The 25,988-nt window shown below is 41.5% G+C and overlaps 1 protein-coding gene across 1 annotated transcript; it reads left to right on the top strand.

The window, feature by feature from the left end:
* Positions 1–166: 166 nt before the first annotated feature.
* On the top strand, positions 167–13,399 carry LOC144321552 (uncharacterized). Its single transcript, XM_077910925.1, has 7 exons — positions 167–234; positions 691–964; positions 1,234–1,277; positions 8,156–8,355; positions 8,524–8,606; positions 9,136–9,247; positions 11,041–13,399. The coding sequence occupies exons 1-6, from the start codon at positions 167–169 to the stop codon at positions 9,172–9,174; spliced, it is 708 nt and encodes a 235-aa protein (XP_077767051.1). The 3' UTR covers positions 9,175–9,247; positions 11,041–13,399.
* The last annotated feature ends 12,589 nt before the right edge of the window (positions 13,400–25,988 follow it).

A 25,988-nucleotide genomic window follows, 5' to 3' on the forward strand; every position in this document is an offset into this window, starting at 1 on the left:
GGGAGCGAGGAGGGGGGAGCGATGGGGGAGAGAGGAGGGGGGAGTGAGGAGGGGGAGCGAGGAGGGGGGAGCAAGAAGGGGGAGTGGGGAGCAAGAAGGGGGAGTGGGGAGCGAGGAGGGCGGGGAAGCAAGGAAGGCGGGAAGGGGGGAGGGAGGACGGGGGGCGATGGGGAGCGAGGAGGGGGGAGCAAGAAGGGAGGGGGGTGGGAAGCGAGGAGGAGGGGGAGCGAGGGGGTAGCGAGGAAGGGGAGCGAGGAGGACGGGGAGGGGGAGCGAGGAGGGGGAGCAAGGAGGGGGGTGGGGAGCGAGGAGGGGCAGGGAGGGGAGAGCGAGGACGGCGGGGAGGGGGAGCGAGGGGGGGCAGGGAGGGGGGAGCGAGGAGGATGGGGAGGAGGAGGGGGAGCGAGGGGGAGGGAGAGCGGGGGGGGCGGGGGGAAGTAAGGGGGCGGGGGGCAGTAAAGGGGGGGCGAGACGGGAGAGGTAAGGGAAACGAGGGCGGGAAGCTAGGGCAAGGGGCGGAAGAGGTGGGGGAGCACCGGGTGGGGGTCCGGAGTGGGCGGGGAAGGCAGGACAGGGGACGGGACAGGAGGAAGAGTGGGGGGGGAAGACGGCGTGGGGGCCCCAGGCGGGGAGGAGACGAGCAGGCGGAGGCCGGGGCAGGGGGTGACCAGCGAGGGGCCGGGGGCCGAGGGCCGAGGGGGGGGGGGGGCCGCCGGCCGCGCCCCGCCCCGCCCCGCCCTTCAGGGGGTCCCGGGAGCCCGGGGTCCGCGCTGCTGGATCCCAGCGTCCCTCCGGCGGCGCCTGGGCCTTCCTGGCGGAGCCGAGCCCGCGCGAGGCCAGGTGCTGCTCGCTCACCTGTCTCACCTGTCGCGGGCTGGACCTGGACTCTCAGCCCCAAACCTGTCGGTTCGGTCTGCGGTTGGCGAAGGAGCAGCCTCTGCAGCCTCAGAGCTGGCGCCGCGGGGTGCGCAGCCGCGGCCGGGGACCCAGTGGGAAGGGCCCCCAAGCTGCACCCCCCACCCCTCACACACGCATCCCGGGAGGACAGCCCCCCGCCAGGCTTCTGGCATTTGCTCGGCCCCCTTGGTCTCCGCTTTCCCCCACCCGCCCCCCCAGCCCCGCATCCCCTAGGATTCCTGGGCCCTCCCTCCCCTGCCCTCGTGCCACGGGGCCAACTAAGCCCCTCAGTGTCGCGTCCTTCCACGAGGCTTACAGAGAACCCCCTCCCGACAGGGGCCTACAGGGGCCGCGGCTGGATTCCAGGAGCCCTTCTGGAGGTGACCTGGGGGGCTCTGGTCACTGGGCGTGGGCGGGGCCATGGAGGGAGATCCCCAGTGGGCAGCCCGGGCCTCCAGCTGGGGAGCTTACGCGGCAGAACCCTATTGCCCTACAGTCCTGGAGGTCAGAAGTCCATGGCCAAGGCATCAGAGAGGTTAGGGTTGTTGCTGTTGCTGTTTTCTGGGGACCAGGAGGGAATCTGTGTCAGGCCTTGGCCCTGGCGTCTGTTGGTTTGCTGGCCATGTGTGGGGCTCCTTCCCTGGCCTCTGTGAGCCCCACTTCATCTCTGCCCCATGTGCATATAGTGATCTCCATGTGTGCCTGTCTCTGTGTCCACATTTCCTCCCTGTGTAAGGTCACACCAGTCATGTTGGATCAGTGCCCACTCTAATGACCTCATCTTAATCCAACCAGTGACATCGGCAATGACCCTATTTCCAAATGCGGTCGCGTTCTGAGGTACATCGACATGTAAATCTGGGAGGACACAATTTAATGCTTGTTGGGAGATGAAAGGTAATTCCAGTCACAGAGGTAGGCCTAGGAGAGGAACGGACTGGGGTGTGGGAAAGGCCAAGGGGTTTGTTTCCCGTGTTGTGTTAGAGGTGCCTGTGGTCTTTGGGTCCTCAGGAGGGAATCTGCAGCTTGCTAGAGACATGCAAAGGTCGTCCCCGGTGGAAATGATACGCTTCGTTATTGGAAAAGGTGAATAGTGCTGCCATGAATCTTCACATACAGGTTTTTCTTTGAATACTTGTCTACAGTTCTTCTGGTTACGCTTCCCAGGAGCAGAATTGCTGAGTCATACGGTTGTCACATGCTGTTTTCATTGCAAAACTCCCTTGGCTGCAAGTATATTGCATTTTGAGGATGGTAAAAAGGTTTGCATCTTATGCTTTGGCTTTTCTGTTGATACGCCAAGACCTCTGCCCTAGAGCAGAGGCCTTTGCAAGTTGGCGTGTTTGGTTTCTTGGAAAGGGAATCCCCATGTGTAATTTCTCATCATGCAATTGATGAAGTTTTGGAACACAGGTGAGGTTTGCTGGGGTGAGGTCCGGAGCCGACGCCCAAGAAAGAATTCTTGAGGCATCTTTGGTGCAAAATGGTGGTTTTATTAAAGGCTGGGGACAGGACCCGTGGGCAGGGAGAGCTGCTGTCCCAGGCCTGTGACGGGAGGCTGATGATATACCTGGGAGTCATAGCTGCTCTCTAAGGGATTCTGGAAGCAAGGTTTCCAGAACCTTCCAGAAGGTTTCCCCCTTGTAGGGGGCTGGCTATTGTTGGGAAAAGGTCACTTCCTACCGTCTAATAAAGCCTGAGTCACAGACCCTCAGACCCTCAGACCCTAGAACTTCCAGTGCAGTTGTGGGGCCACGTGCTTGGGGGATGATCGCCCACATGTGTCTTCGGGGGTTTAGAGATAAAGGGAAATTTCTAAAGGAATTTTTACATGTTAAAGTAAACTCACGGGGTCCTGAGGATCGGGCTAAGATTGCCTTTTGTCCCGAGCAAAGTATGACCCTCAAGGCAGCTGAGTCCCTTCAGGAAGGTCCCTCTGCCTGTTTCAAGGGCTTGTCAGTGGCTTGCCCCGGGCTTGTGCTTGGGCTTGTGCTTTGTCCTCAGCTAGTCCTCTGTTCCCTCATCACAATGATAAAGTAGCTCCCTGTCTAAAACCAGGATTTTGAGTGGCCAGGGCACCATCTGATCTCTTTTCCCAACACTATCGTGTCAAATGATTGAAAAGTCCAGGATAAAAAATGCACAAAACTTTTCCCAAATTTGTTTTGCGTGTGGCCTATCAGAATCAGTACCTGTACAATTAGGACTTTATGTAATGATTGTAAAATATTCTTAAGTGATCTGTAGAGGCAGTATGGTGATCGGCTGCCTGGAGTCTACAGCCAGAATACCTGGTTTTTCATCCAGGCTGTGCCACTTTTTTTTTAATCCCTCCATGTCTCAGTTTCGCCATCTGCAAAATGGGCCAATAATAGTTACAGTTTACCTATCTGTAAAATGGGGATAATGAGAGCATCTTTATAAGGGTATAAAGTCCTCAAACAGTGCCTGGCATGAAGTCAGCACCATAAGAGCTTGTTGAAGGCAAATTTACAGATTGGTCCAGAAAATTACAATGTCTTTAATCAAGATAATAAGTTAATAGCACACGTTCTTGTAAAGAAGGATTTTACTGATTTTAGTTTTGACAATACCTATCACTCTCTATCAAGGAATATTTCCCAGAAAGCATATGGAAGCTATTGAAGGAACACTATGGGACAACTACTTAATAATTAAATGCCTAAAAAGAGATATTACAAAATTAAAAAAAACAGTTTTAAATTGGTTTTGAGGCTAAGATTCAATTCATTCAACATGTATTCACCCAACAGGTACTTATTCAGTCACCACAGTCCTCCAGACTCACTAATCAATCAACATAGAAGAGTAAATTAAACAGACATTAGCCTCATAGAACTTCCAATGCAGTTGTGGGGAAAGAACTGTATAATTAAAATTTATGATAAGAACTAGGCAAAGAGAATACAGTAATTTAAATTAAATAATGTGTGCATGTGTGTGTGTATGTGTGTGTATCATTTGGGGGAGTTCCCAACTTTCAGAATAAATGTCACCTATGATTATTTCGTATTCCAATAATTTATCCAGTTTATTCGCCTGTAAAAAAAAAAAAAAAAAAATCATCTTAAAGTTTCCTGCCCTCTAGTGGGGGCTTTAAGTCATAGCCACACAAACAACTGTGAAGGGTTGAGGGGTTTGGGGGTTTCTTCTGTTAGTGGATGAGCTCTGGCTGGGTGGGATGCCCAGCAAGGAATCAGGCCCTCCGGGACACTTGCCTGCTGCAGGGCCCCACAGGCCAATAGCTTCCTTCAGAGGATTCCTCTAGGCATGCTCAGTGCTGTGTGACCTCACCATCCTCCAGGGACCCCATCTCTGACTAGTCAGTGGCCTGTGAAAATGGCCTGGGGTAGAAGTGCTCCTGAATAGGCGATATCCGCTCGGGAGGACGACAGGCCCAGCTAATCAGTTTTCAAGCAGAGCAAGATAGACCCAATGAATCCACAGTCAGAGGAAGCAGGTGGTAGGTATCTGAAGCCACGCTGAGGGCAGAGCATCAGGACCAAGGCTGCCAGTTGCGGACCAGGCAAGGTTGCCCCCCATTCCCAAAATATTTCAGTAGCAGCTCCAGGCAAGTCCAGGCGGTTTTGTGACTGTCACCTTGTTCTTACCCTCCCTGAGTATCTTTTCCACAACCCCGAGTGGATGGAGGCAATTCCAATGTCAAAGGGCCTTACCAAAGATGCAGCGGATGTGCCACCCCATTTCATCCCTGCCAGGCTTCTGAGACTTTATCCCCATTATCGGGGGCTCAGAGAGGCTGTGTTGCCTGCCCAGGGTGCCCCAGCAAATCACTGGAGCCACAGAGTTGGCACGCCCTTCATTCCGCCGTCAGAGCTTGGGTTTCTCCCCATGACCCATATCCTGTGGTATTGAAGCCTGACTCTAACGGAGGCATGAGATTAGCTACTCCTCCACTTTTTATTATTAGCAAAACCTTCTTTTAAACATACCTAGGTTAAACAATTTTAATCAGGTTATCAGATAATGACCTGTATGAGCTTTAAAAGTAAGTCAAATTCCGGGGTGGGGGTTGGGGGCTTCTGGTAGAGCATGTGACTCTTGATCTCAGGGCCATGAGTTCAGGCCCCGTGTTGGGCATAGAAACCACTTAAAATTTAAAAATTGAAATAATAATAAGTTCGCATCCAGGAGCAGGTTGATCCCTTGTTCCATAATATATACATTTCCCTTCAACTCATTCTGAATCTGATCATTAGTGGAAAACCCCTTCCCAGCAGTTTGGGCTCATATTCTTGGGGATGGTTTCCTGGTTTATAGGGTGATGGCTGCAGTCCTACCGTGTTTAAACTAATTTGAGGGTTCTCCACCCTGACTCTACATTAAGGATCACGATCACTTGAGGGGCACCTGGGTGGCTCAGTGGTTGAGCGTCGGGCCTTTGATTCAGGTTGTGATCCAGAGGCCCCGGGATCGACTCCCACATCGGGCTCCCTGTGGGGAGCCTGCTTCTCCCTCTGCTTGTCTCTGTCTCTCATGAATAAATAAATAAATAAAATCTTTTTAAAAAAATCACTTAACTGTTTAGAGTTTCCTACGCCAGGGCTTCACCCCACACCAACTGGATCCAAATCACAGAAGGAGGGACCCAGGCATTGGTACTGTAGTGCTTGCCAAAATGCAACCAAAGCTAAGCTGAACTATTAACTAGTTACTTATCAAGCTACCTAGCTTTGGAGAAGCTTGTTTCTGTTCACATATGTGGCAGTTATGTTTGCAGACATACATTTATATGGGAGTGCGGGGCGGGGGATATGGAAATTCAGGTCTCAATTTCCCTGCTCTGAGCCCTCCGTCGGATCTCAACGCGGGTGTATCCTCTGCACTGCTGCCTGTGATCTTTAGACCTGCTGCAAAGATTTGGGGAAGAAGAGTGAACCTACTTTCATAGACTTTCCGCCTGGACTCAGCCACAGCCATCTGACCTGTCAGTGTTGCCCTGTCTTGTTACCCAGGCTGCAGGTCTCTGCTCTGCTGTTCACAAATGAACACTGTGGGCTTCTCTACAGCATGTGCCTTTGTGCACAGATCCAGATGTGGGCACTGAACATCAAGGAAATTTACGGAAAGTCCTACTCTTCTCTGCCTCTGTTTTCACCAAAGATTTCAACTATATCTGTGGCTTTTGGAAAATGACTTATGGATCCCAGTAGGTTTTGCTGATGACCGTGGGGCTTCAGGAATCAGGCGAACTCGACAGGTGAAAATTGCTCAGTTTGGCATAACTTCCCTGTCAAGTTTTGACATTTCATTGGACTCTTTGTGATATTGCATTTATTTATCTCATGGGTCTTGAGGTCAAGACCCGCGTTGGGCTCCATGCTCAGGATGGTGTATGCTTCAGATTCTCTTCCTCTGCCCCTCCCCTCCTCATTCTCTCTCTCTCTCTTTCAAATCAATCAATTAATCTCTCTTTTTTTTTTTTTAAAGCAGCAATGACAATGTGATTGCAAATATAAGCAATGTGGGTCTTTAGGCAGTTTGAAAACATGGAGAACAAATAACCACGTATCTAACAGTCCTGACTTCTTCATGCCTATAGTCTATAGATGCAAAGAGGCATGGAGTCAGAGATGGAGAAAGATTTTGTTCCATCCAGAAACTAGAATTTGTACTTTGCTTAAAGGCTAATTGACACTCCTAGATTCTTCCTGGATAATAATCCTTTGTCTCATTTTCTTATGTCAGCACCAGGTTTCAGAATCATTTATACTAACTACTTTCCCTTGTTTTCTGTTTATTGGCCATCATTACATTCCCAAAAAGTTGAATTCATTTAGGAACCTAAGTGGAGAGTGAATCTAAATTAAAGAAATTTCAAGCCATACATAAACATATCAATACAGAAAATTCCCTTGAAATAAAACAGCTTAATGTTTGTGACAAAGGTAGCAACACAGAGCAGGTTGGGGGGTGGGAAGGCAGCAAACAGTGTTCGATAAACAGTGTTTAGTCCAGTGGATATCCCTGTGGGAAAAGATTAACCTTGACCTGTGCCTCACATCATACACAAAACCCAATCCTAGTTGAAGTGCAGGTCCAAATTTAAAAAGACAGTAAGTCTTTTAGAAAAAATAATAGAGTAAGTTTTCGGGGAAGGCAAAGATTATTTAAACAGGACAGAAAAGCCACTAATAGTGGAGCATATTATTGGTAAAATAGACTGCATTAAAATGAAGAAATCCTTGGTTTCTAATTGAAGATATTATTAGGAGTAAAAATGCAAGACACAGAGTGGATATAGAAATACCAGTAAGTAGATTCATCTAGAATATATAAAGAACTCCAAACCACTAGGAAAAAATAGACATCTAAGTACAGACATAGTCAAGAAATTAGTTACTTCAAAAAAGAGGCCAATAATCACATAGAAAGCTGCTTAATCTCCACATCACCGAAGTCAATAACTGTGCTTTTTATAATAGATTTTAAATGAATGAAATATTCACATCAACTTTCCTGTTTTTTTCTGGTAATTCAGCAATGCCTCTAGTAACTGTTAGCTGAATTGACATTTGTCCCTGCTATCATCAAATTGAACCGAATATAAATCTGAATATATTGATATATATAATTCTGATATAAATATATCTGATATATTCTGATATGAATATATCAATATAAAGCTGAAATATTGAACTGAATATAAATCTCTTGTCTGAACATATTATGATCATTTCTTCTATCCACAAATTCCATTTTAAAGTTTTCTTCCTGGATAATAACCCTTTGTCTCATTGTCTTATGTCAGCACCGAGTTTCAGAATCATTTACACTACTTTCCCTTGTTTTCTGTAGATATTGTGCAGTCAGCTAAGCAAAGATTATTTAACCAGGACACAAAATACTTGACTTGGTACTGGTGTGTTGTTTCTTTTTTAAAAAAAGAACTTCAAGCTAGTGCTCTATGTCAGCATTGACCTGTCTGTTCAATATCATTAGTTGTTCACTTCCCCCCAGTCCTGGCAGTTCTATACTCCCCCCTCCCTAATTCTGGACGTTCCATACATGCTTCTTTTTATGTGCAAGTGATGTTTCATATCGCTTTTATGGAGAATCCAGTTTACAGTCATAAATACAACATTGGCCAAAGGTAATTCTAAAGCGTAGTTGTAAAATATGGAGCGGGAGTAATAGAATACTCTTCCTTGAATGGGGAATGTAAAGTGTCCACAGCTTCTTTTCTGTGTTTTAAAATGTCAGTTTTATTATTCAGATATGATGAGGCCAACCAATCAGGAGATGGGCGCCGTTGGAGAGATGGCCTGTTGCTCACAGTTCTCATGAGGAAGGGTGCCCCAGGACCCCAAGGGAAGCAGCAACATCAGAAGAGTGCAGAAAGGATGAGGAGAAATATGGGCAAGTGCCTTTATTGTGGGTTGCATAGGAAGGAAGAGGAGCAGCGGGGCAAAAAAGGTGAGTGTTGGCGAGTCTGGGGCCCGGGAGCTGGCCCTCGCTGCCGAGCAGTGCCTTCACCTCCTGGGGATGTCAGGCCTCGGGTTTGCATTTTCAGAATCTGGGCTGTGGGTTCAGCTCATGCCCTTCCTTCCAACTTTTAGAAACATACCTGTGTTTGGTTTTCAGCCAGGAGGAGCAAACACTATGCTGGTGGAAGACAGTTGGAGAAGTCACCGGGAAACCTTCGGCTTCCATCCTTGGGACACATGGTGGGAATTCACACTACAGATTCTTAAAATTTTTTAAATTTTGATTCCAGTGTAGTTAACATACAGTGTTATGTTAGTTTCAGGTGTACAATACAGTGAGTCAGCACTTCCAGACATCACCCAGTGCTCCTCACAAGTGCCCTCCTTGGTCCCCATCACTTATTTCACCTGTCTCCCCACCCACCTCCCCTCTGGTGATCATCAGTTTGTTCTCTATAGTTAAGATTCTCTCTTGGTTTGTGTCTCTCTCTCTTTTTTCCCTTTGTTCATTTGTTTCTTAAATTCCACATGAGTGAAATCATATAGTATTTGTCTTTCTCTGACTTATTTTACATAGCATTATACTCCCTAGCTCCATCCCTCTTGTTGCAAATGGCAAGATTTCATTCTTTTTTATGGCTGTGTAGTACTCCATTGTGTGTGTGTGTGTGTGTGTGTGTGAATGTATACCAAATCTTTCTCCATTTATCTATTGATGGACACACTATTTTTGACATGATCTTTTTTTCTTTTCTTCTTTTGGCTCTAGAGTGGTGAGGACAGGTGGATCATGGCTTTCTGGATGTAAGAGCCTGATGAAGAGGTGGTGAGGAATACAGGCTCGGGATTTCTTGGAAGGCATATGACAGTCATACTGGCAGGTGAGTCCTTTACTAGCACGAGGAATTGGCTGGCCCTGGGTCAGGCAGTCCTGTCGGGGCCAGTAAGGCCCCAGATGTTGAAACATCAGAATAAAAAGACATGCTTAATACCCTGTGTTAGAAAGACTTGGTGTTAAATGAAAGACTATATTTTCTACCTTGTTTATCCAGTAGAAAATCATTACCATTAATTTGAAGCTACATCGTGTTTTGCTAGAATTAATCTCATGCTATCAAAAGCGTGAGTCATTTTCCAGCATCATTATCCAACATATTTAGTAACACACCTGAGATTTTGTCCTTTTTGATCAGTCTGCTGGGTTTATGTATATAATTTTATTTCATAAAGTGCAACTCAGAGTTACATTTGTTACTTCTGAATTATGTATTTGACATGAAAGGTTCTTTTTAAAGATTTTATTCATTTATTTATGAGAGACACACACACACACACAGAGAGAGAGAGAGAGAGAAAGGCAGAGACACAGGCAGAGGGAGAAGCAGGCTCCATGCAGGGAGCCCGATGGAGACTCGATCCCAGGACCCCGGGATCACAACCTGAGCCAAAGATAGGTGCTCAACCTCTGAGCCACTCAGGCATCCTGAAAACTTCTTTTCCATCTCAATGTTCTAATTAGTAGCTAAAGAATCATTTACCAAATAATATGAAGTTGCAAGAATTTAATCAGACTTGAAATCAAGGTGTGGATTTGATTAGAATAATTTTATTTTCATAAATAATTAAATCTTTGCTAATAATAACTTATAGTGCCTTATTTCTGAATTTTATATGGGTTATGCTCAATAGCATCCTCTAATTTTTATTGCTGTTGGCTTTTAAAGTTTCAGCAGCCTTATTTGAAAATGTTCTATTTTCCCTTTTAGTTTTTTCCTTCCTGTCACTATTTCTCCTATGATCTTGACTTGAACTCATTTCAGTGATCTAAAGGATTAAAAAACAATGAGTGGTTGTTTTCAAATATTCAAATTTTGAATATGTTTTAATCTCAAAATGTCAACTAAAAGTTAGAAATTCACAAAATTAGAAAAGTCTCATGTCTTCAAAAATTATTTTTCTCTAAATATTCAAAACTGCCAGGGCACCGGAGCGGTAATTCCGTTAAGCGTTGGATCATGGTTTCAGCTGAGGTGATGATCTCAGGGTCATGAAATTGAGCCTCACATTGGGCTTCACACTCAGCCTCACTCTCTCCCCCTCTCCTTCTGCCCCTACCCATGCACGAGCACACACACACACACAAACACATTCTCTCTCAAATAAATAAATCTTTAAAAATAAATAAATATTCAAAATTGCCTTAAAAACTAAGGGACAAAAATATAAATTATTCAAAAAGGCCAATATTTTTACTTAATTTGTGAAAGCAAATTGTATTAAATACTTTCATAAAATAGCCCCACTCTAGTATCCAGTACCTACGTCTACTTGCCAATACAAGGAAATGTAATTAGTATCACATTTTCACCTGTTACACCCAGGCCTGTATGTTTATATACAAATTCAAGAGTAAGACGAATTCTGTAATATTGCAAAATGTTCCTGGGTTGCCCAAGGCAACTCTTGCAATCTCCATGCTACTTGGGGAGAACCTCAGGGACCGAGACTTAAAGCAGCAAGAGACGCAAGAAGAGGGGTATCCAGCATGACTGGTGAATGATACTTTGCATTACAAGAATCAGCTGCCTCAGGGCTGAGAGGGTTGACCATGAAGAACTGGGGTTCTTTGCTCTTCCTCGTTATTTTGTCTGCTGTTTCTCTCTCCACTCCACAGTTACACGTGTTTCCAGCTTCCAGGACAACCCAAACTTGGCTGAACCAGTTTCAGATTGCTAGGACACCAACTCAAACCTGAGGCTTTCGCAGAAAATGGTGCATTATTCTCCGAAGGTGGCCACGATTCAGATCCCTGCACCCTGCCATTTACTCCCTGCATCAGAGACTCCCCGCTGATACGACTGCTCCAGGACACTCCAGTGTAGTGATTCTCATGTCCACCTGCACATTTCAATCACCTGGAGAACTTTAAAAAAAATCTCCTGATGCCTGTGCCTCGCTCATAGCAATTAAATCAGACTCTCTGGGACAGGGGCCCCAACTATCAGGATAGTTTAAAGCAAACCCAGTAGATACAACTGTGCAGTCAGAGTGGAGAATGACTATTCTAATCATGCGCTGCCTCCCTTGGTCTTTCTCACTCTGCCTTAAAGTATTCCAAGGCTCCTTCTTTCCTAGAGCAGAGCTTCCCCAACAGCATCGCAGAGAAGGCTAACAGGCTACAGGCGTGGTGCAAAAACACTGACCTGCCAACAATCAGGCTGCTCCTGGGTACACAGGCTCCAGCTATAAGTAGCCTCTCCTACAGCTCCTTAGATGGGAGCTTGAGTTACATCTGCTTTGTCTCTAGGACCTTGTGGTCTCTGCTGCCTGCTGTAGGTGACATTCCCCATTGAAACATGGAAAGAGAACATGGCCCAGGTGCCCAGGAAGCTCAAGCCTAAGGAATGGCGAGATGGGGAAGGGGTGTCATGTGAGCTGGGGTGGGTGGAAGGGCCACCACCTGCAAGCAGCAGCACCCCCCCATCTCTGTCTTCACAAATATTTGATACTTTCACCCGCTTTGCTTGTGATACGCCCTCTACATTGTTACAGAGGGGGTCTTCCGATAGTCATGTATTCTGAAAATTAGTTGCACCATCACTTTGAAAGATTTGATCCAAAAACAAACTGGATTTGAAATCTATTGGTATTATCATTCTAAGTGTTCATACCGCACTGGCCTGTGGGAACAGAAAAGGAGCTGTTGTTTCTCTTAAACAGCATTTCAGATGGTGGCTGTTATAGTGTTTAAGGTTTTTTTATGCGATCAAAGGTTGTTGTTGTTTTTTAATTGAGGGTTACTAGCTATAATACGAGAAGACTTTTAAAAGTTTAACCAGGAATTGTGTAGAGCCTAACCTGTCAAAACAAACACATTCCTAAATGTTTAAAAGCAGTTATCTACCTGACTTCAAGGTTTCAACAATATCAAAATGATGAACTTCCGTTTACTCCACAAAAGTAGCAACTTCCTGGTCTATTCATTGGATGGTATTGAAACATTTCATGAAAAAAGCTTGTCAAAAGAGCCTGCTCATTTGAAGTAAAACTAGGGGCCACTAAGCCTGATCCGGCCAGCTTCCTCTTCCACAGCCAAAGATCATTCTAGATCATTTTCAGAGCCAAGCAAAGACTAGCAATGGCTTCCAGGCACAGTGATCTCAGTAGTGTTGCATTTGATACCAGAGGTCAGGGATGATTGAAGTCATGGGGCAAAGGGAGGGGGGGCAGGGGACATTGTCGCTTCCTGGAATGAGATTTTTTTTTAAATGTTAAATGGCAATACTATTTTTTTTTTTTAAATCCACAAAGTGGGTGAAAAGATGAGTCACAAGTCGAAAAAATATTTGCAACATAAAATCAATAAAAGGCTAGCATCCGGAATGGACAAAGAATGCTGAAAAATCAGTAAGGGTGAGAGACCAATAGAAACAGAGAGGGAAAGACTCGAACAGGTGCTTCACAGGAGAAAAATCTGAGTAGCCAGTCATCGTGGTGAAGATGCTCGACATCACTAGTCAGGAGTGCAAAAGCAAGTCAGAACACGACGAGATCCCCAGTAAACTGGACTTAATTTAAATGTAAAGGTCTGAGGATACTAAATGGGGGGGTTATGTGGAGTCACAGAAACTTCTGTGCCTAGTGAAACTAGCCTTTAATAAGCTTAAGCAAATTCACTTGTGACTCAACGGACTGGTGGCACTGGCATCCCTTGAGAGCTCATTGGAGCTGCAGAATCACAGACCCACCAAATCAGAATCAGCAGCTTAACAAGATCTGCAGGTGAGTTCACGTGCACACTAATGTGCAAGCAGCGTTGCTCTGTGGCTCCGTGATCTCACTCCAAGCCTACGCCTTAGAGAAGCTTGTCCGTGACCACCTTGTTTGTAAACAAAAATCGAGACTAGTCCAAGTCCATTAACAGTGGAATGGACAAAGAAATTAGTGTTGCCATATAATAAGTGATTCCATTTATCTTTGCACATGTGTTTTGTATATTCTCTGTATTTCACAATAAAACCTTTTTAATGTTATTCGCGGAAACCAGCTTGATATTTTACTTTAAAACGTTAGAAAGGATATTCTTGGGGAAGTTGTTTCAAATTCTGTTTTGTCCTTCCTCATTGTTTGTTTTGGGGTTTTGTACAAAATGACTTAAAGTAAGTTAGCACTCCACTAAGGCACATCCAGATGTCCCCAAATCCTTTCTACTTCAAGGGCTCAAATATTTTCTTTGTGTGCCATGACCTAACCTAAAACCTTGTGAAGCAGGCACCTGGAGGCCTTTCGGAGGCCTTCAAGGTCTCAGCCTTCCCTTGCAGTTTTATCTTTGCTCTCCTCCAAATGCTAGCCATTGGATCCCTCGCCTCTCTCCAAAGACCCAGCCGTGCCACTAAGGTAATGCTACTTCTAGAATGCCCTTCTAGGATGCTCTTCTTCCTTTCCTCTAGGCTTTGATAAAACACCACCACCTTAAGAATTTCTGATTTCCTAGACAGAACATTTATTCTTTCACAACCCTTAATCAGATCAGTAAGTCTTATGTTTAGTTGTTTTGACCTGGTTTTCCTCTGCTAGACTATGAACAACTCTAGAGCTGTGTCCTATATTACAAATTATAGGGGCACCTATAGGGTGGCACAGTTGGTTAAGAAGCCAACTCTTGGTTTGGACTCAGGTCATGATTTCAGGGTCTTGTAGGACTCTGCCCTTAGCAGGGAGTCTGCTTCCCTCTGCCTCTCCCCCCAGTCATGCTCTCTCTCTCTCTCTCTCTCTCAAATGTTTAAAATATTTTTGAGTAAAAATGTACTATATGCATCTAACAATATTTGCCTTTTCATGATCCCCTATATTTTGTGGAGTTGTGAATCCTATATTCATCCTTATTGTTACATGAATTTGGCGACAAGTGGAAAGTGCTCACCATTTTTTTTCTAGATTCATTAGTCATCAACTCTGGGGCAATAGAATCTTCTATGACATTCAAATATATGGTTACTGAAATTCTTATAAGATGGTCCTTAGTTTAATATTAAAGATGTTGGAGGTGACTTTCCTATATGTAAAACTAACCTAATAGGTAGCTAACAACATATTCCTTAGCCTGTGAAGTGTCTACACCCTTGGTCCGCAACAAAGCAACCAAGCTTAGCAGCTGTGGTCTTGTGAAGGTTGGCAAGAAAGGGCTTTAGAGCTGTACAAATGGGAAGAAGGAATACCATGATGTTTATGTTGGGCTCCCCAAATTCTTCTGAAGTGTGCATTTGGAGGGAACGGGTGGGGTGACTACCTCCTGTGACAATTTGAACCTTTGTCTATCTCATTCTAAGACCATCGGAATGAATTTCTGTCATGCCTCAAACCCTGGCCCAAAGCCCAAGCTTCAACTACTCCCCCATTATCCCCTGGCCATATTATCCTCCCCGAACCCTTGGCTGCACACGTGATCATCTGGTGTCCCGGCAACACCTAAGCCTAGTGAAAATCTCTGGAGGTGGAACCCTAGCATTACTTTTTTTTTTTTTTTAAAGAACTCTTTTATTATTTCTGCTATTCATTCTTTAACTGATATCTAGTTGACACATGATGTTAGGTTAGTTTCAGGCATAGTGATTTGACAAGTCCCTACGTTAGGCTTCGCTCACCACTGGTAGCTGCCTTCTGTCACCTACGATACTATTATAATACCATTGACTATACTCTCTGTGCTGTCCCATTCATCCCCATAACTTATTTTTTTCCATAACTGGAAGTCTGGATCTTCCTTTCAACCCTTTTGTGCATTCCTCTCCACTGCCCCCGCCCCGCCATTCCCTAGGAATCATCGGTTTGTTGTCCATGGATCTATTTCTGCTTTTTTTTTTTTCCATTTGTTTTTTAGAGTCCACATATAAATGAAATCCTATAGTTTGTCTTCTGGCTTACTTCACTTAGCATAATGCCTTCTAGGCCTATCCAGGTTGTCACAAATGTCCAGATCTCCTTCCTTTCTTTATGACTAACCATCGATTGTATACACCACATCTTTCATCTATTGATAGTCGGGTTGCTTCCATATCTTGGCTATTGTAAATAATGCTGCACTAAACCTAGGGGTGTGTATATCTTTTTAGATCAGTGTTTGAGCTTATGTTTTTGTTAAATACTTGATGTCATCATCCAGTATTTAACATCAGTGCATCCAGTATTTAACATCAGTGCAATTACTGGGTCATCATCCATTTTTGATTTTTTTGAAGAACCTCCACACTGTTTCCCATAGTGACTGCCCCAATTTACATTCCAGCAATAGTACATGAGGGTTCCTTTTTCTCTACATCCTCTCCAACACTTATTTTTTATGTTTATGATTTTAGCCATTCTCACAGAGATGATGTGACATCTCCTTGTGGTTTTGATTTGTATTTCCCTGATGAGTGATGTTGAAGATCTTTCTATGTGTTGGGCATCTGTAGGTCTTTAGGAAAATGCCTATTCAGAGTCTCTGCTTATTTAATCAGATTATTTGGGGGTGTCTTTTGGTGTTGAGTAAATTCTTCCTATGTTTCAGATATTTTTCCCTTTTCAGGCACATCATTTGCAAATATCTATTTTCTCATTCGGTATGTTGCCTTTTCATTTCATTGATGATTACCTTTGCTGGGTAAAAGCTTTTTAATTTGGTGTAGTTCTGATAGTTTATTTTCATTTTTGTTGCCCTTGCCTGAGGAGACCTCTCTAGAAAAATGTTATGGCTGATGTCTGAGAAATTACTGTCTATAATCCCTTCTAGGAGCTTTATGGTTTTGGGTCTCACATTTAGGTCTTTAATCCATTTTGCATGTATTTTTCTATATGGCGTAAGGAAGTGGTCCAGCTTCATTCTTTTGCATGTGGCTGTCCAGTTTTCTCAGCAGCATTTATTGAAGAGACCATCTTTTCCTCGTTGTATATTCTCACTCCCTTTGTTGTCGGTTGCTGGACTATATAAACATAGGTTTGTTTCTGGCCTTTCTTTTCTATTCCATTGATCGAGGTGTCTATTTTTATGCCAGTTCCATTTGGTTTTATTATAGCTTTGTAGTATAGCATGAAATCTGGGACTGTGATACTTCCAGCTCTGCTTTTCTTAAGATTGCTATTCCAGGTTTTTTTTGTGGTTCCATACAAATCTTAGTGTTCTTTGTTCTGGTTCTATTAAAAATGCTGTCGGTATTTTGATAGGGATTACATTGAATCTGTAGATTGTGCTGGGTAGTGTGAACATTTGTTCCGTTCATGAACATGGTCTACTTTTCCATTTGCTTGTCTAGTCTTCAGTTTCGTCATTGTCTTACAGTGTTCAGGGTACAAGTCTTTTCACCACCTTGGTTAAGTTTATTACTAGCTATTTTAATTTTTTAAGTGCAATTATAATGGAATTGTTTTCTTAATTTCTCTTTCTCCTACTTTGCTACTAGCGTGTGGAAACTGATTTCTGCATATTGTATCCTTGTGACTTTTCTGAGTGCATTTATTTTTTTTTCTCTTTTTTTGGTAGAGTCTTCAGGATTTTCTATGTATAATGTCCTCTGCAAATCATGACAGTTTTACTACTTCCTTACTGATTTGGATGTCCTTTATTTGTCTGATTGCTGGGGCTAGGACCTCCAATACTATAGTGACTAAAAGTGATGAGACGGAATGAGATGGAATGTTCTTTCTCAGTTTTTCACCATTGGGTGTGCTGTTAGCTGTGGGTTTATCATATAAGGCCTTTATTATATTTAAGTAGGTTCCCTCCAACCCAACTTTATCAAATTTTTATCATAAACAAATGTTAAATTTCGTCAAAGGCTTTTTCGACATCTCCTGAGGTGACTGGCAGACTTTTAATTCTCCTTTCTGCTGTTTAGCTTGCGTGCTTTTCCATCACCCTGCCTTCCAGATTAGTGAATGCAGACGAATGAATCAGCAATCTGTTATTTCCCTCTGATGTATTTTTCAGGAATTATATTCTTCAGCAGTGATTGGTATTTTTTTAAATATATTTTTAAAATATTTGTTGAAATTCTCAGAGTTCCTCCACTCTTCAGTCCAGCAAATATCTTTATGACCGTCACTTTAAACTCTTTAAGCATATTGCTTATCTCGGTTTCATTTAGTTCTTTTTCTGAGGTTTTGTCTTGTTCTTTTGTTCAGAGCTTATTCCTCTGTCTCCTCATCTTGCTTGAGTGTGTGTGTGTGTGTGTGTGAGAGAGAGAGAGAGAGAGAGAGAGATTGAGAGAGAGAGAGAGAGAGAGAGAATTAGGCAGAACAACTATGTCTCCTAAACTTGAAGGAGAGTGGTCTTGAGCATGGCCATCCTCCATGTAGACTGTATGTGTCTGACTTTGGCTGGTTGGTGGATGTGGCTGGAGTGGGCTGCGGGTCCTGGGGCTGATCAGATGATTTTTATCCTTCATATTGTTAATGTGGTATATCACACTGATTTGCAGATATTGAGGCATTTTTGAATCCCTGGAATAAATCCCACTTGATAATGGTGAATGATTTTTTTTAAATGTATTGTTGAATGTGGCTTGCTAATATTGTTGGGGATTTTTGCATCCATGTTCATCAGGGATACTGGCTTGTAGTTTTCTTTTTTTGTATGGTCTTGGTTTTGTAATCAGGGTAATGCTGGCATTTTAGAATGTCCTTGGATGTTTTCCTTGTGTGTGTGTGTGTGTGTGTGTGTGTGTGTGTCTTTTAATAGTCAGATAAAAGTATTGCTGCTTCTGTAAATGTTCACTAGGATTCACCAGTGAACCCATTTGGTCCTGGACTTTCATTAGTTGAGAGGTTTTGATTACCAATTCAGTTTTGTTACTAGTAATCAGTCTATTTAGATTTTCTATTTCTTCCAGATTCACTTTGGAAAGATTGTGGGATTTTTTTTAAATATGTATATTTTTTTTATTGGAGTTCAATCTCCCAACATATACTATAACACCCAGTGCTCATCTGGGCAAGTGCCCCCCTCAGTGCCCATCACCCAGTCACCCCATCCGCCCTCCCACCTCCCCTTCCACTATCCCTTGTTCATTTCCCAGGATTAAGAGTCTCACATGTTTTGTCAGTCTTTGATTTTTTTCCCACTCATTTTCTCTCCTTTCCCCTATAATCCCTTTCACTATTTTTTATATTCCCCATATAAGCTAAACCATATGATTGTCCTCCTATTGACTTACTTCACTCAGCATAATACCCTCCAGTTCCATCCACGTCAAAGCAAAAGGTATTTGTCCTTTCTGATGGCTGAGTAATATTCCATTGTGTGTGTGTGTGTGTGTGTGTGTGTATCACATCTTCTTTATCCATCTTTCGATGGACACCAGGTTAAAAATAGAACTGCCCTACAACCCAACAATTGCACTTGCACTACCGGGGATTTACCCCAAAGATACAGATGCAGCGAAAAGCCGAGACACCAGCACACCAATGTCTATGGCAGCAGTGTCCACAATAGCCAAACTGGAAGGAGCCTTGGAAAGATTGTGTTTTTTGGAATTTTTCCATTTCTTCTGGGTTATCTAATCTGTTGGCATACATTTCATAATACTCTCTTACAAATCTTTTCTATGGTGTCAGATCTTCATTTCCGATTTTGAGTTCTTGATGAATCTGGCTAAAGGTTTTGTCAATTTATCCTTTCGAACAAGCTCTTGGTTTTGTTGACCTATTTTCTTTTTCTTTTTTGTTTCCTTTTATTTTTGTTCTGTTCTTTATTTCCTTGTACTGATTTCAGGCTTTGATCTTTTTCTGAGATAGGTCTGTATCACTATAAACTTCCCTCTTAAAACTTTCACCATGACTCCAAAGACTTTGGACTAATTTTTATTTGCCTCAAGATATGTTTTTGTTGTTAATTTCCTCTTTGATTTCTTCATTGACCCATTGATTAGTATTGTTTTTTTCCATTCTTTTTCCTTGTAATTCTAATTTCACACCGTTGTAAAAAGCTTGATATTTCAATCTTGTTAAACTTTTTGAGACTTGTTTTGTGGCCTAATACGTGATCTGTCCTGGGGAGTGTCCTATGTGCCCTTGAAAAAATGTGTATATGCTGTTGTTATGTGATAAAATGTCCTGTATGTATCTGCTATGTCCATCTGGTCAAATGTGTCACTAAACACTTTGTTTCTTTATTGATTTCTGCCCTGCCCTTGCCTGGATGATGTATCTACTGATATAAGTGGGATGTTAAAGTCCTCTACTATTGCGTTACTGTCAGTTTCGCCCTTCAGCTGTTAATACTTGCTTTATGTATTTCAGTGTTGGAATGTTGAGTGAGTTGATACTCACAAATGCTATCCTCTTGTTGGATTGACACCTTTGTCATTATGCTATGCTCTTCTTTGTCTCTTGTTACAGTCCCCGATTTAAGGTCTATTTTGGGGGTGCCTGGGTGGCTCATCTGCCTTCTGCTCAGGTTCAGGGTCCTGGGATTGGGCCCCACATCGGGCTCCCTACTTAGCCGAGAGCCTGTTCTCCCTCTCCCTCTGCTGCTCCCCCTGCTTGTGCTCTCACTCTCTCTGTCAAGTAAATAAAACCTTAATAGTCTATTTTGTCCAATGTAAGTATTGCTACTCCAGCTTTTTTTCTTCCATTTGCATGGAGTTATCTTTTTCCATCCCTTCCTTTCAATCTGTATGTGTCTTTAGTTCTGAAATGAGTTTTTTTTTTTTTTTTGTAGCCAGCATACAAATGGGTCCTTTTTTTTTCTTTAATCCTATCATCGTCTTTTGATTAGAGCATTTAGACCATTTACAATTAATTGACAGGTATATATTTCCATTTCATTAGTTATTTTATGGTCGTTTTTGTAGTTCTTCTATTCCTCCTTGTTCTTTTCCTTGTGATTGACTTTTATTTTTATGTATCTGTCATAGGGTTTTGGGTTTGCAGTTATCTTGAAGTTCATATGTAACATTCTAAGTAATTGACAATCTATATTTAGTTGATGGTCACTTAAATTAAAATCTAAAAGAACCTCCTTTTTACTTTCCCCACCATGTCTTATGCATGTGTTGTCATATTTTACATCTTTTGAGTCCCCTTAACTTTTTAAGATATAATTAATTTTACCACTTTTTAAAATTTTTCAACATGTTAACATAGTGTTACATTAGCTTCAATGTACAGTATCATAAATTAACAATTCTATAAATTACTTTGTGCTCATCATGATAAGTATACTCTTAATCCCCTTCACTTATTTCACCCATCAACCCCCTCTCTCTCCCCTCCCAGCACCCCTCTAGTAACCCTCTTTATTCCCTATAGTTAAGAGTCTATTTTTTGGTTTGTCTTTTTCTTTCTTTGTTTCTTAAATTTCACATGAGTGAAATCAAATGGTATTTGTCTCTCTGACTTATTTCACTTAGATCAATCCATTTTGTTGCAAGTGGTAAGATTTCATTCTGTATGGTTGAGTAATATTCTAGTGTGTGCCCGTGTGTGTATTGGCTATTATAAATAATGCTTCTATAAACATAGAGGTGCATATATCTTTTCAAATTAGTATATTTATATTCTTTGGGTAAGTACCCAGTAGTACGATTTTTTTAATTTAAATTTTTTTTTTTTTAATGAGCATCTATCTTTTCATGTGTCTGTTGGCCAACTGTGTCATCTTCAGAAAAATTTCTGTTCATGTATGCTGCCCATTTCTTAACTGGATTATTTATTTTTTTTGGTATTCAGTTGTATCCCTTCTTTATGTATTTCAGATACTAAGTCTATATCAGATATATCATTGGCAAATATCTTCTCCCATTCACTAAGTTGTCTTTTTGTGCAGAAGCTTTTTAATTTTGAGGTAGTCCCAATAGTTCACTTTTGCTTCTGGTTTTCTTGCCTCAGAAGATCTATCTAGAAAAAATGTTAGGGTTGATGTCCGAAATCACCACCTATGCTCCCTTCTAGGAGTTTTATGGCTTCAGGTCTCACATTTAGGTCTCTTCCATTTTGAGTTTATTTTTGTGGGCAGTATAAGAAAGTGATCCAATCCCATTCTTTTTCATGTAGCTGTCTAGTTTTCCTAAACAACTTGTTAAAGAAATGGCCTTTTCCCCCCACTGCATACTCTTGCTTCCTCTCTCAAAGATTGACCATATAAGTATGGGTTTACTACTGAGTTTTCTATTCTGTTCCATTGATTTATGTGTCTATTTGGTGCCATTTTCATACTGTTTTAATTATTATAGCTTTGTAGTATATCATGAATCCAGGATTGTGATACCTCCATTTGTTCTTTAAGATTACTTTGGCTATTTGGGGTCTTTTTGTGTTTCCATACAAATTTTAGGATTATTCCAGTTCTATGAAAAATGCTATTGGTATTTTGATAGGGATTACATTAAATCTGTAGATTATTTTGGGTAGTATGGACATTTTAAACAATATTTTGTCTATTCATGAGCATGGGATATCTTTCCATTTGTATCATCTTCAGTTTCTTCAGTGTTTTATAATTTTCAGAGTATAGGTCTTTTACCTACTTTGTTGGGCTGATTCCTAGGTATTTTATTCTTTGTGGTACAATTATAAATAGTCTTCTTCTACTTCATTACTAATGTACATAAATGCAATGTATTTCTGTATATTGATTTTTATTTTTTTTTGGTACCATATGAATGTATCAGTTCTAGTAGTTTTTTTGGAGTCCTTAGGGTTTTTTTTTTTTTCTTAGGGTTTTCTACAGATTGTATCGTCATCTGCAATTAGTGACAGTTTTACTTCTTCCTTACAAATCTGGCTGCCTTTTTATTTCTTGTCTGATTGCTGTGGTTAGGACTTCCAGTACTATGTTGAATAAAAGTGGTAAAAGGGGACATCCTTATTTTGTTCCTGACTTTAGGGGAAAGCAGTTTTTCACCATTGAGTATGATGTTCACTGTGGGTTTCTCACATATGGCTTTTATTATGTTGAAATATGTTCCCTCTAAGCCTACTCTGTTATTTTTTATCATGATATTGAAATTGTCAGATGCTTTTTCTGCATTTATTGAAATTGATCATGATTTTTATCCTTGTTGATATGATAATCTTAATTTGCTAATATTGAACTACACTTCTAGGAATAAATCCCACCTGAATATATTGTTTCTTTTTTAAATGTATTGTGGATTCTTTTTGCTAATATTTTGTTGAGGATATTTGCATCTATTTTCATTAGAGGTATTGGCCTATGGTTCTCTTTTTTTGTAGTGTCTATATCTGGTTTCAGTATCAGAGTAGTACTGGCCTCCTAGAATGAATTTGGAAGTTTTGCTTCCTCTTCTATTTTTTTTTTTTTTGGAATAGTTTGAGAAGAATAGGTATTAATTCTTTAAATATTTGGTAGAATTCACCTGTGAAGCAACCTGTTCCTAGACTTTTAATTTTGGGGAATTTTTTGTTTACTAATTCATTGCTGGTAACTGATCTCTTCAGGTATTCTATTTCTTCCTGATACAGTTTTGGGAGGTCCTATGTTTCTAGTAATTTATTCATTTCTCCTAGGTTGTCTGATTTGGCATATAATTTTCCATAACATCCTCTTATAATCCTTTGCATTTCTGTGATGTTGGTGGTTCTTCTCTTGCTGATTTTGAGTCCTTTCTTTCTTTTTTTTTTTTTTTTTGAGTCTGGCTAAAGGTTTATAATTTTATTGAACTTTTCAAAGAACCAGCTTCTGGTTTCATTGATCTATTCCCCCCCCCCTCCCACATACATCCTTTTTTTTCATTATGTCTAATATAACCTCCTTTATTTCTGCTCTAATCTTTATCATTTCCTTCCTTCTGCTAGTTTTGGATTTTGCTTGTTATTTTTCTAGCTCCTTTCAGTATAAGGTTAGGTTGTTTGAGATTTTTCATCTTGATGTAGGCCTGTATTGCTATAAACTTCTTTCTTAGAACTGCTTTTGCTGCATCCCAAAGGTTTTGGACTATTGTGTTCTCATTTTCATTTGTCTCCATGTATTTATTTCCATTTGATTTCTTGGTTGGCCCACTCATTGTTTAGTAGCATGTTTGACCTCCGTGTATTTGTGTGTTCTCCAGACTTTTTTTTCTTATTCATTTCTAGTTACATAACATTGTGGTTGGAAGTTAATTGTTTTAAATTCATTTTGTTTTGTGGCCTAATATGTGTTCTGTTCTGGAGAATAGTCCATATGCACTCGAAAAGAATGTATATTCTGCTGTTTTGGGATGGAATGTTCTGAATATCTGTTAGATCCATCTGGTCCAATGTATCATTCAGAGGCACTGTGTCTTGTTGACTTTGGATGACCTACCCAGTGACGTAAGTGGGGTATTAAAGTCCCTATTATTACTGTATGACCATTGATTACTTCCTTTGCTATTAGGCTGCTTTATACATTTGAGTGGTCCCATGTTAGATGCATAAATATTTACATCTTTATAAATATTTATTTCTTGTTAGATAATTCCCTTATGATTATATAGGATCCTTCGTTTTAAAGTCTCTTTTGTCCAACATGAGTATTGCTGCCCTGGCTTTCTTTTCACTTCCATTTGCATAATAAATTTTCCATCCCTTCGCTTTGCTGCCTGCGAGAGACCTACAGATACATGCAAAGAGAGGAGTCTTTTTTTTTTTTTTAAGACCTTATTTATTCATGAGAGATGCAGAGACCTAGGCAGAGGGAGAGGCAGGCTCCGCACAAGGATCTTGAGGTGATCTTGGGATCACAGCCTGAGCCAAAGGCAGATGCTCGACCACTGAGCCACCCAGAGATGATGTGCCCTGAGAGGAGTCATTTGATTGGAGGATTTACTCTATTTACATTCAAAGTTATGATTGATAGGTATGTACTTATTACTATTTGGTTTCTTGTTTCATAGTTGTCTTTGTAGTTCTTCTATTTTCTTTCTCTTTCATGGTTTGTTGTCTGTCTCTAGTGATAAACTTGGGTTCCTTTCTGTTTATTTTTTGGATATTTACTGGGTTTTGATCTGTAATTACTGTTAGGTTTGTATATAACATCTTACGCATATAGCAGTCTACATTAAGTTGACAGTCACTAAAGTTTGAAACCATTCTACACTCCTTTCCTCATTCCCACATTTTTAGGTATATGATATCATACTTTATGATCTTTTTGTGTTTTTTTTTTGTGAATCCTTTGAGTGATGTTTTTTATAGGTATACTAATTTTTAATGCTTCTGTTCTTACTTTTCTTCCTCCTACTTTATGGTCTTTCTTTGCCCCTCAAAGATTCCCCTTTAATATTTTTTGTAGGGCTGGTTTAGTGGTCATGAATTCCTTAGAGTTTCCCAGATGAACAAGTTAATCTCTTCTCTTCTGAATGATAGTCTTGCTGGATAAAGTATTCTCAGCTACAGGTTTTTTCTTTAAACACTTTGAATGTGTTGTGCCACTCTCTTTGGGCCTATAAAGTTTCTGCTGAAAAATCAGTTGATATCCTTATAGGATTTCTCCTGTACATAACTAGTTGCTTAAAGCTCTAAAACCTTCTAAGGCCTTCCAATGTACTGCCAGGATTAGAAGCAATGCCCCTAATCTGACCACATCCTGCCCTACCTTTTTTTCCCTCCCTCCCAATCCTTTTCAAAGGACCTGCTGGAATCTAGATCAGGAGCCCTCTCTTTATCCTTAATGTGTTCTTGGAATATTACTCCTTCCCTAACTGAAATTTTGTAACGGTTCTTCCTCCCTAAGCTTTCACATTCCACATATTCAGAGTCAGGAGGTGATTGGATCTTGTGCTTGCCCTCCAGTGCCCCTTATAAACCACTTTCTGAAAAATTTTCCACTCCTTTGATACTCATTCATGTCATTATACCAACTTCTTACCCTCTCTATGGCTGCCCTCTGCTGTCGGCCAACCCCCTTATTCAGTGAAGATGGTTCACCTCATACTCTTCTTCTCCCTATTCTCATTTTCTTTCTCAGCAACCCATATAATTCCCTGGTCTCCAATCCTTGACCTGCTGAGTTTCAACAATTTTCCTCTTCCACCTCTCCACCCACTTAGTCCTCATCTTCCCTGGCATCTGCATTACCCTCTAAAATCCAGCCCTGACCACCATGTCTCATCTGTCTACTTGCTCAATCACTCCCACTGCCACCTTTTTTTTTTTTTTTAACCTTGTCAGGATCTCTGATCCCTAGACTCTATCACTTTTTCCAACTCCACCAGGCTCCTCCTGGTTTTGCCTTTCCCTTTTATCCAGCTGTGAATATTTTCTTTTATAAAAAGACTGCAGCAGTGTAGCCAATCCTCTGAAAATATGGTCTACTCATTTGCTTAGTCCCTCTATTGGACTTCCCTCCTAAAACTCTGTCCTGTTTGCTTTCTGACTCTCCACCTTTGATTGCTTGACCTAAAGCAGCTGAATGGCTAGAGAAGCACAGAACAGGTTTTTGAAATCCTGACAAACTTCCATCAGCACTCAACTCTGCCTGGAAACTATGGTATACTTCTCCATTTTGAAGATGGCTTCATACTTTCTCCTTTAACGTTGCCTGCTTGTTTTCCTCCTACTTTCATCTTAGAAAATAGAAACCAAAAAAAAAAAAAAAAAGAAAAAAGAAAAAGAAAAACAGAAATCATCAGATGACCATTCCATCTTGCCCCGAACCCAAAA

Source organism: Canis aureus, chromosome 10 (assembly GCF_053574225.1).
Source record: "Canis aureus isolate CA01 chromosome 10, VMU_Caureus_v.1.0, whole genome shotgun sequence".
Lineage (NCBI taxonomy): Eukaryota > Metazoa > Chordata > Mammalia > Carnivora > Canidae > Canis > Canis aureus.

Coding starts and splice junctions, on each gene's coding strand:
- LOC144321552 (XM_077910925.1), top strand. CDS start 167: ATGGGGAGCGAGGAGGGGGGAGCAAGAAGGGAGGGGGGTGGGAAGCGA. Junction 235..690: donor GGAGGAGGGGGAGCGAGGGG/GTAGCGAGGAAG, acceptor CCGGGGGCCGAG/GGCCGAGGGGGGGGGGGGGC. Junction 1,278..8,155: donor TTCCAGGAGCCCTTCTGGAG/GTGACCTGGGGG, acceptor TTTATTATTCAG/ATATGATGAGGCCAACCAAT.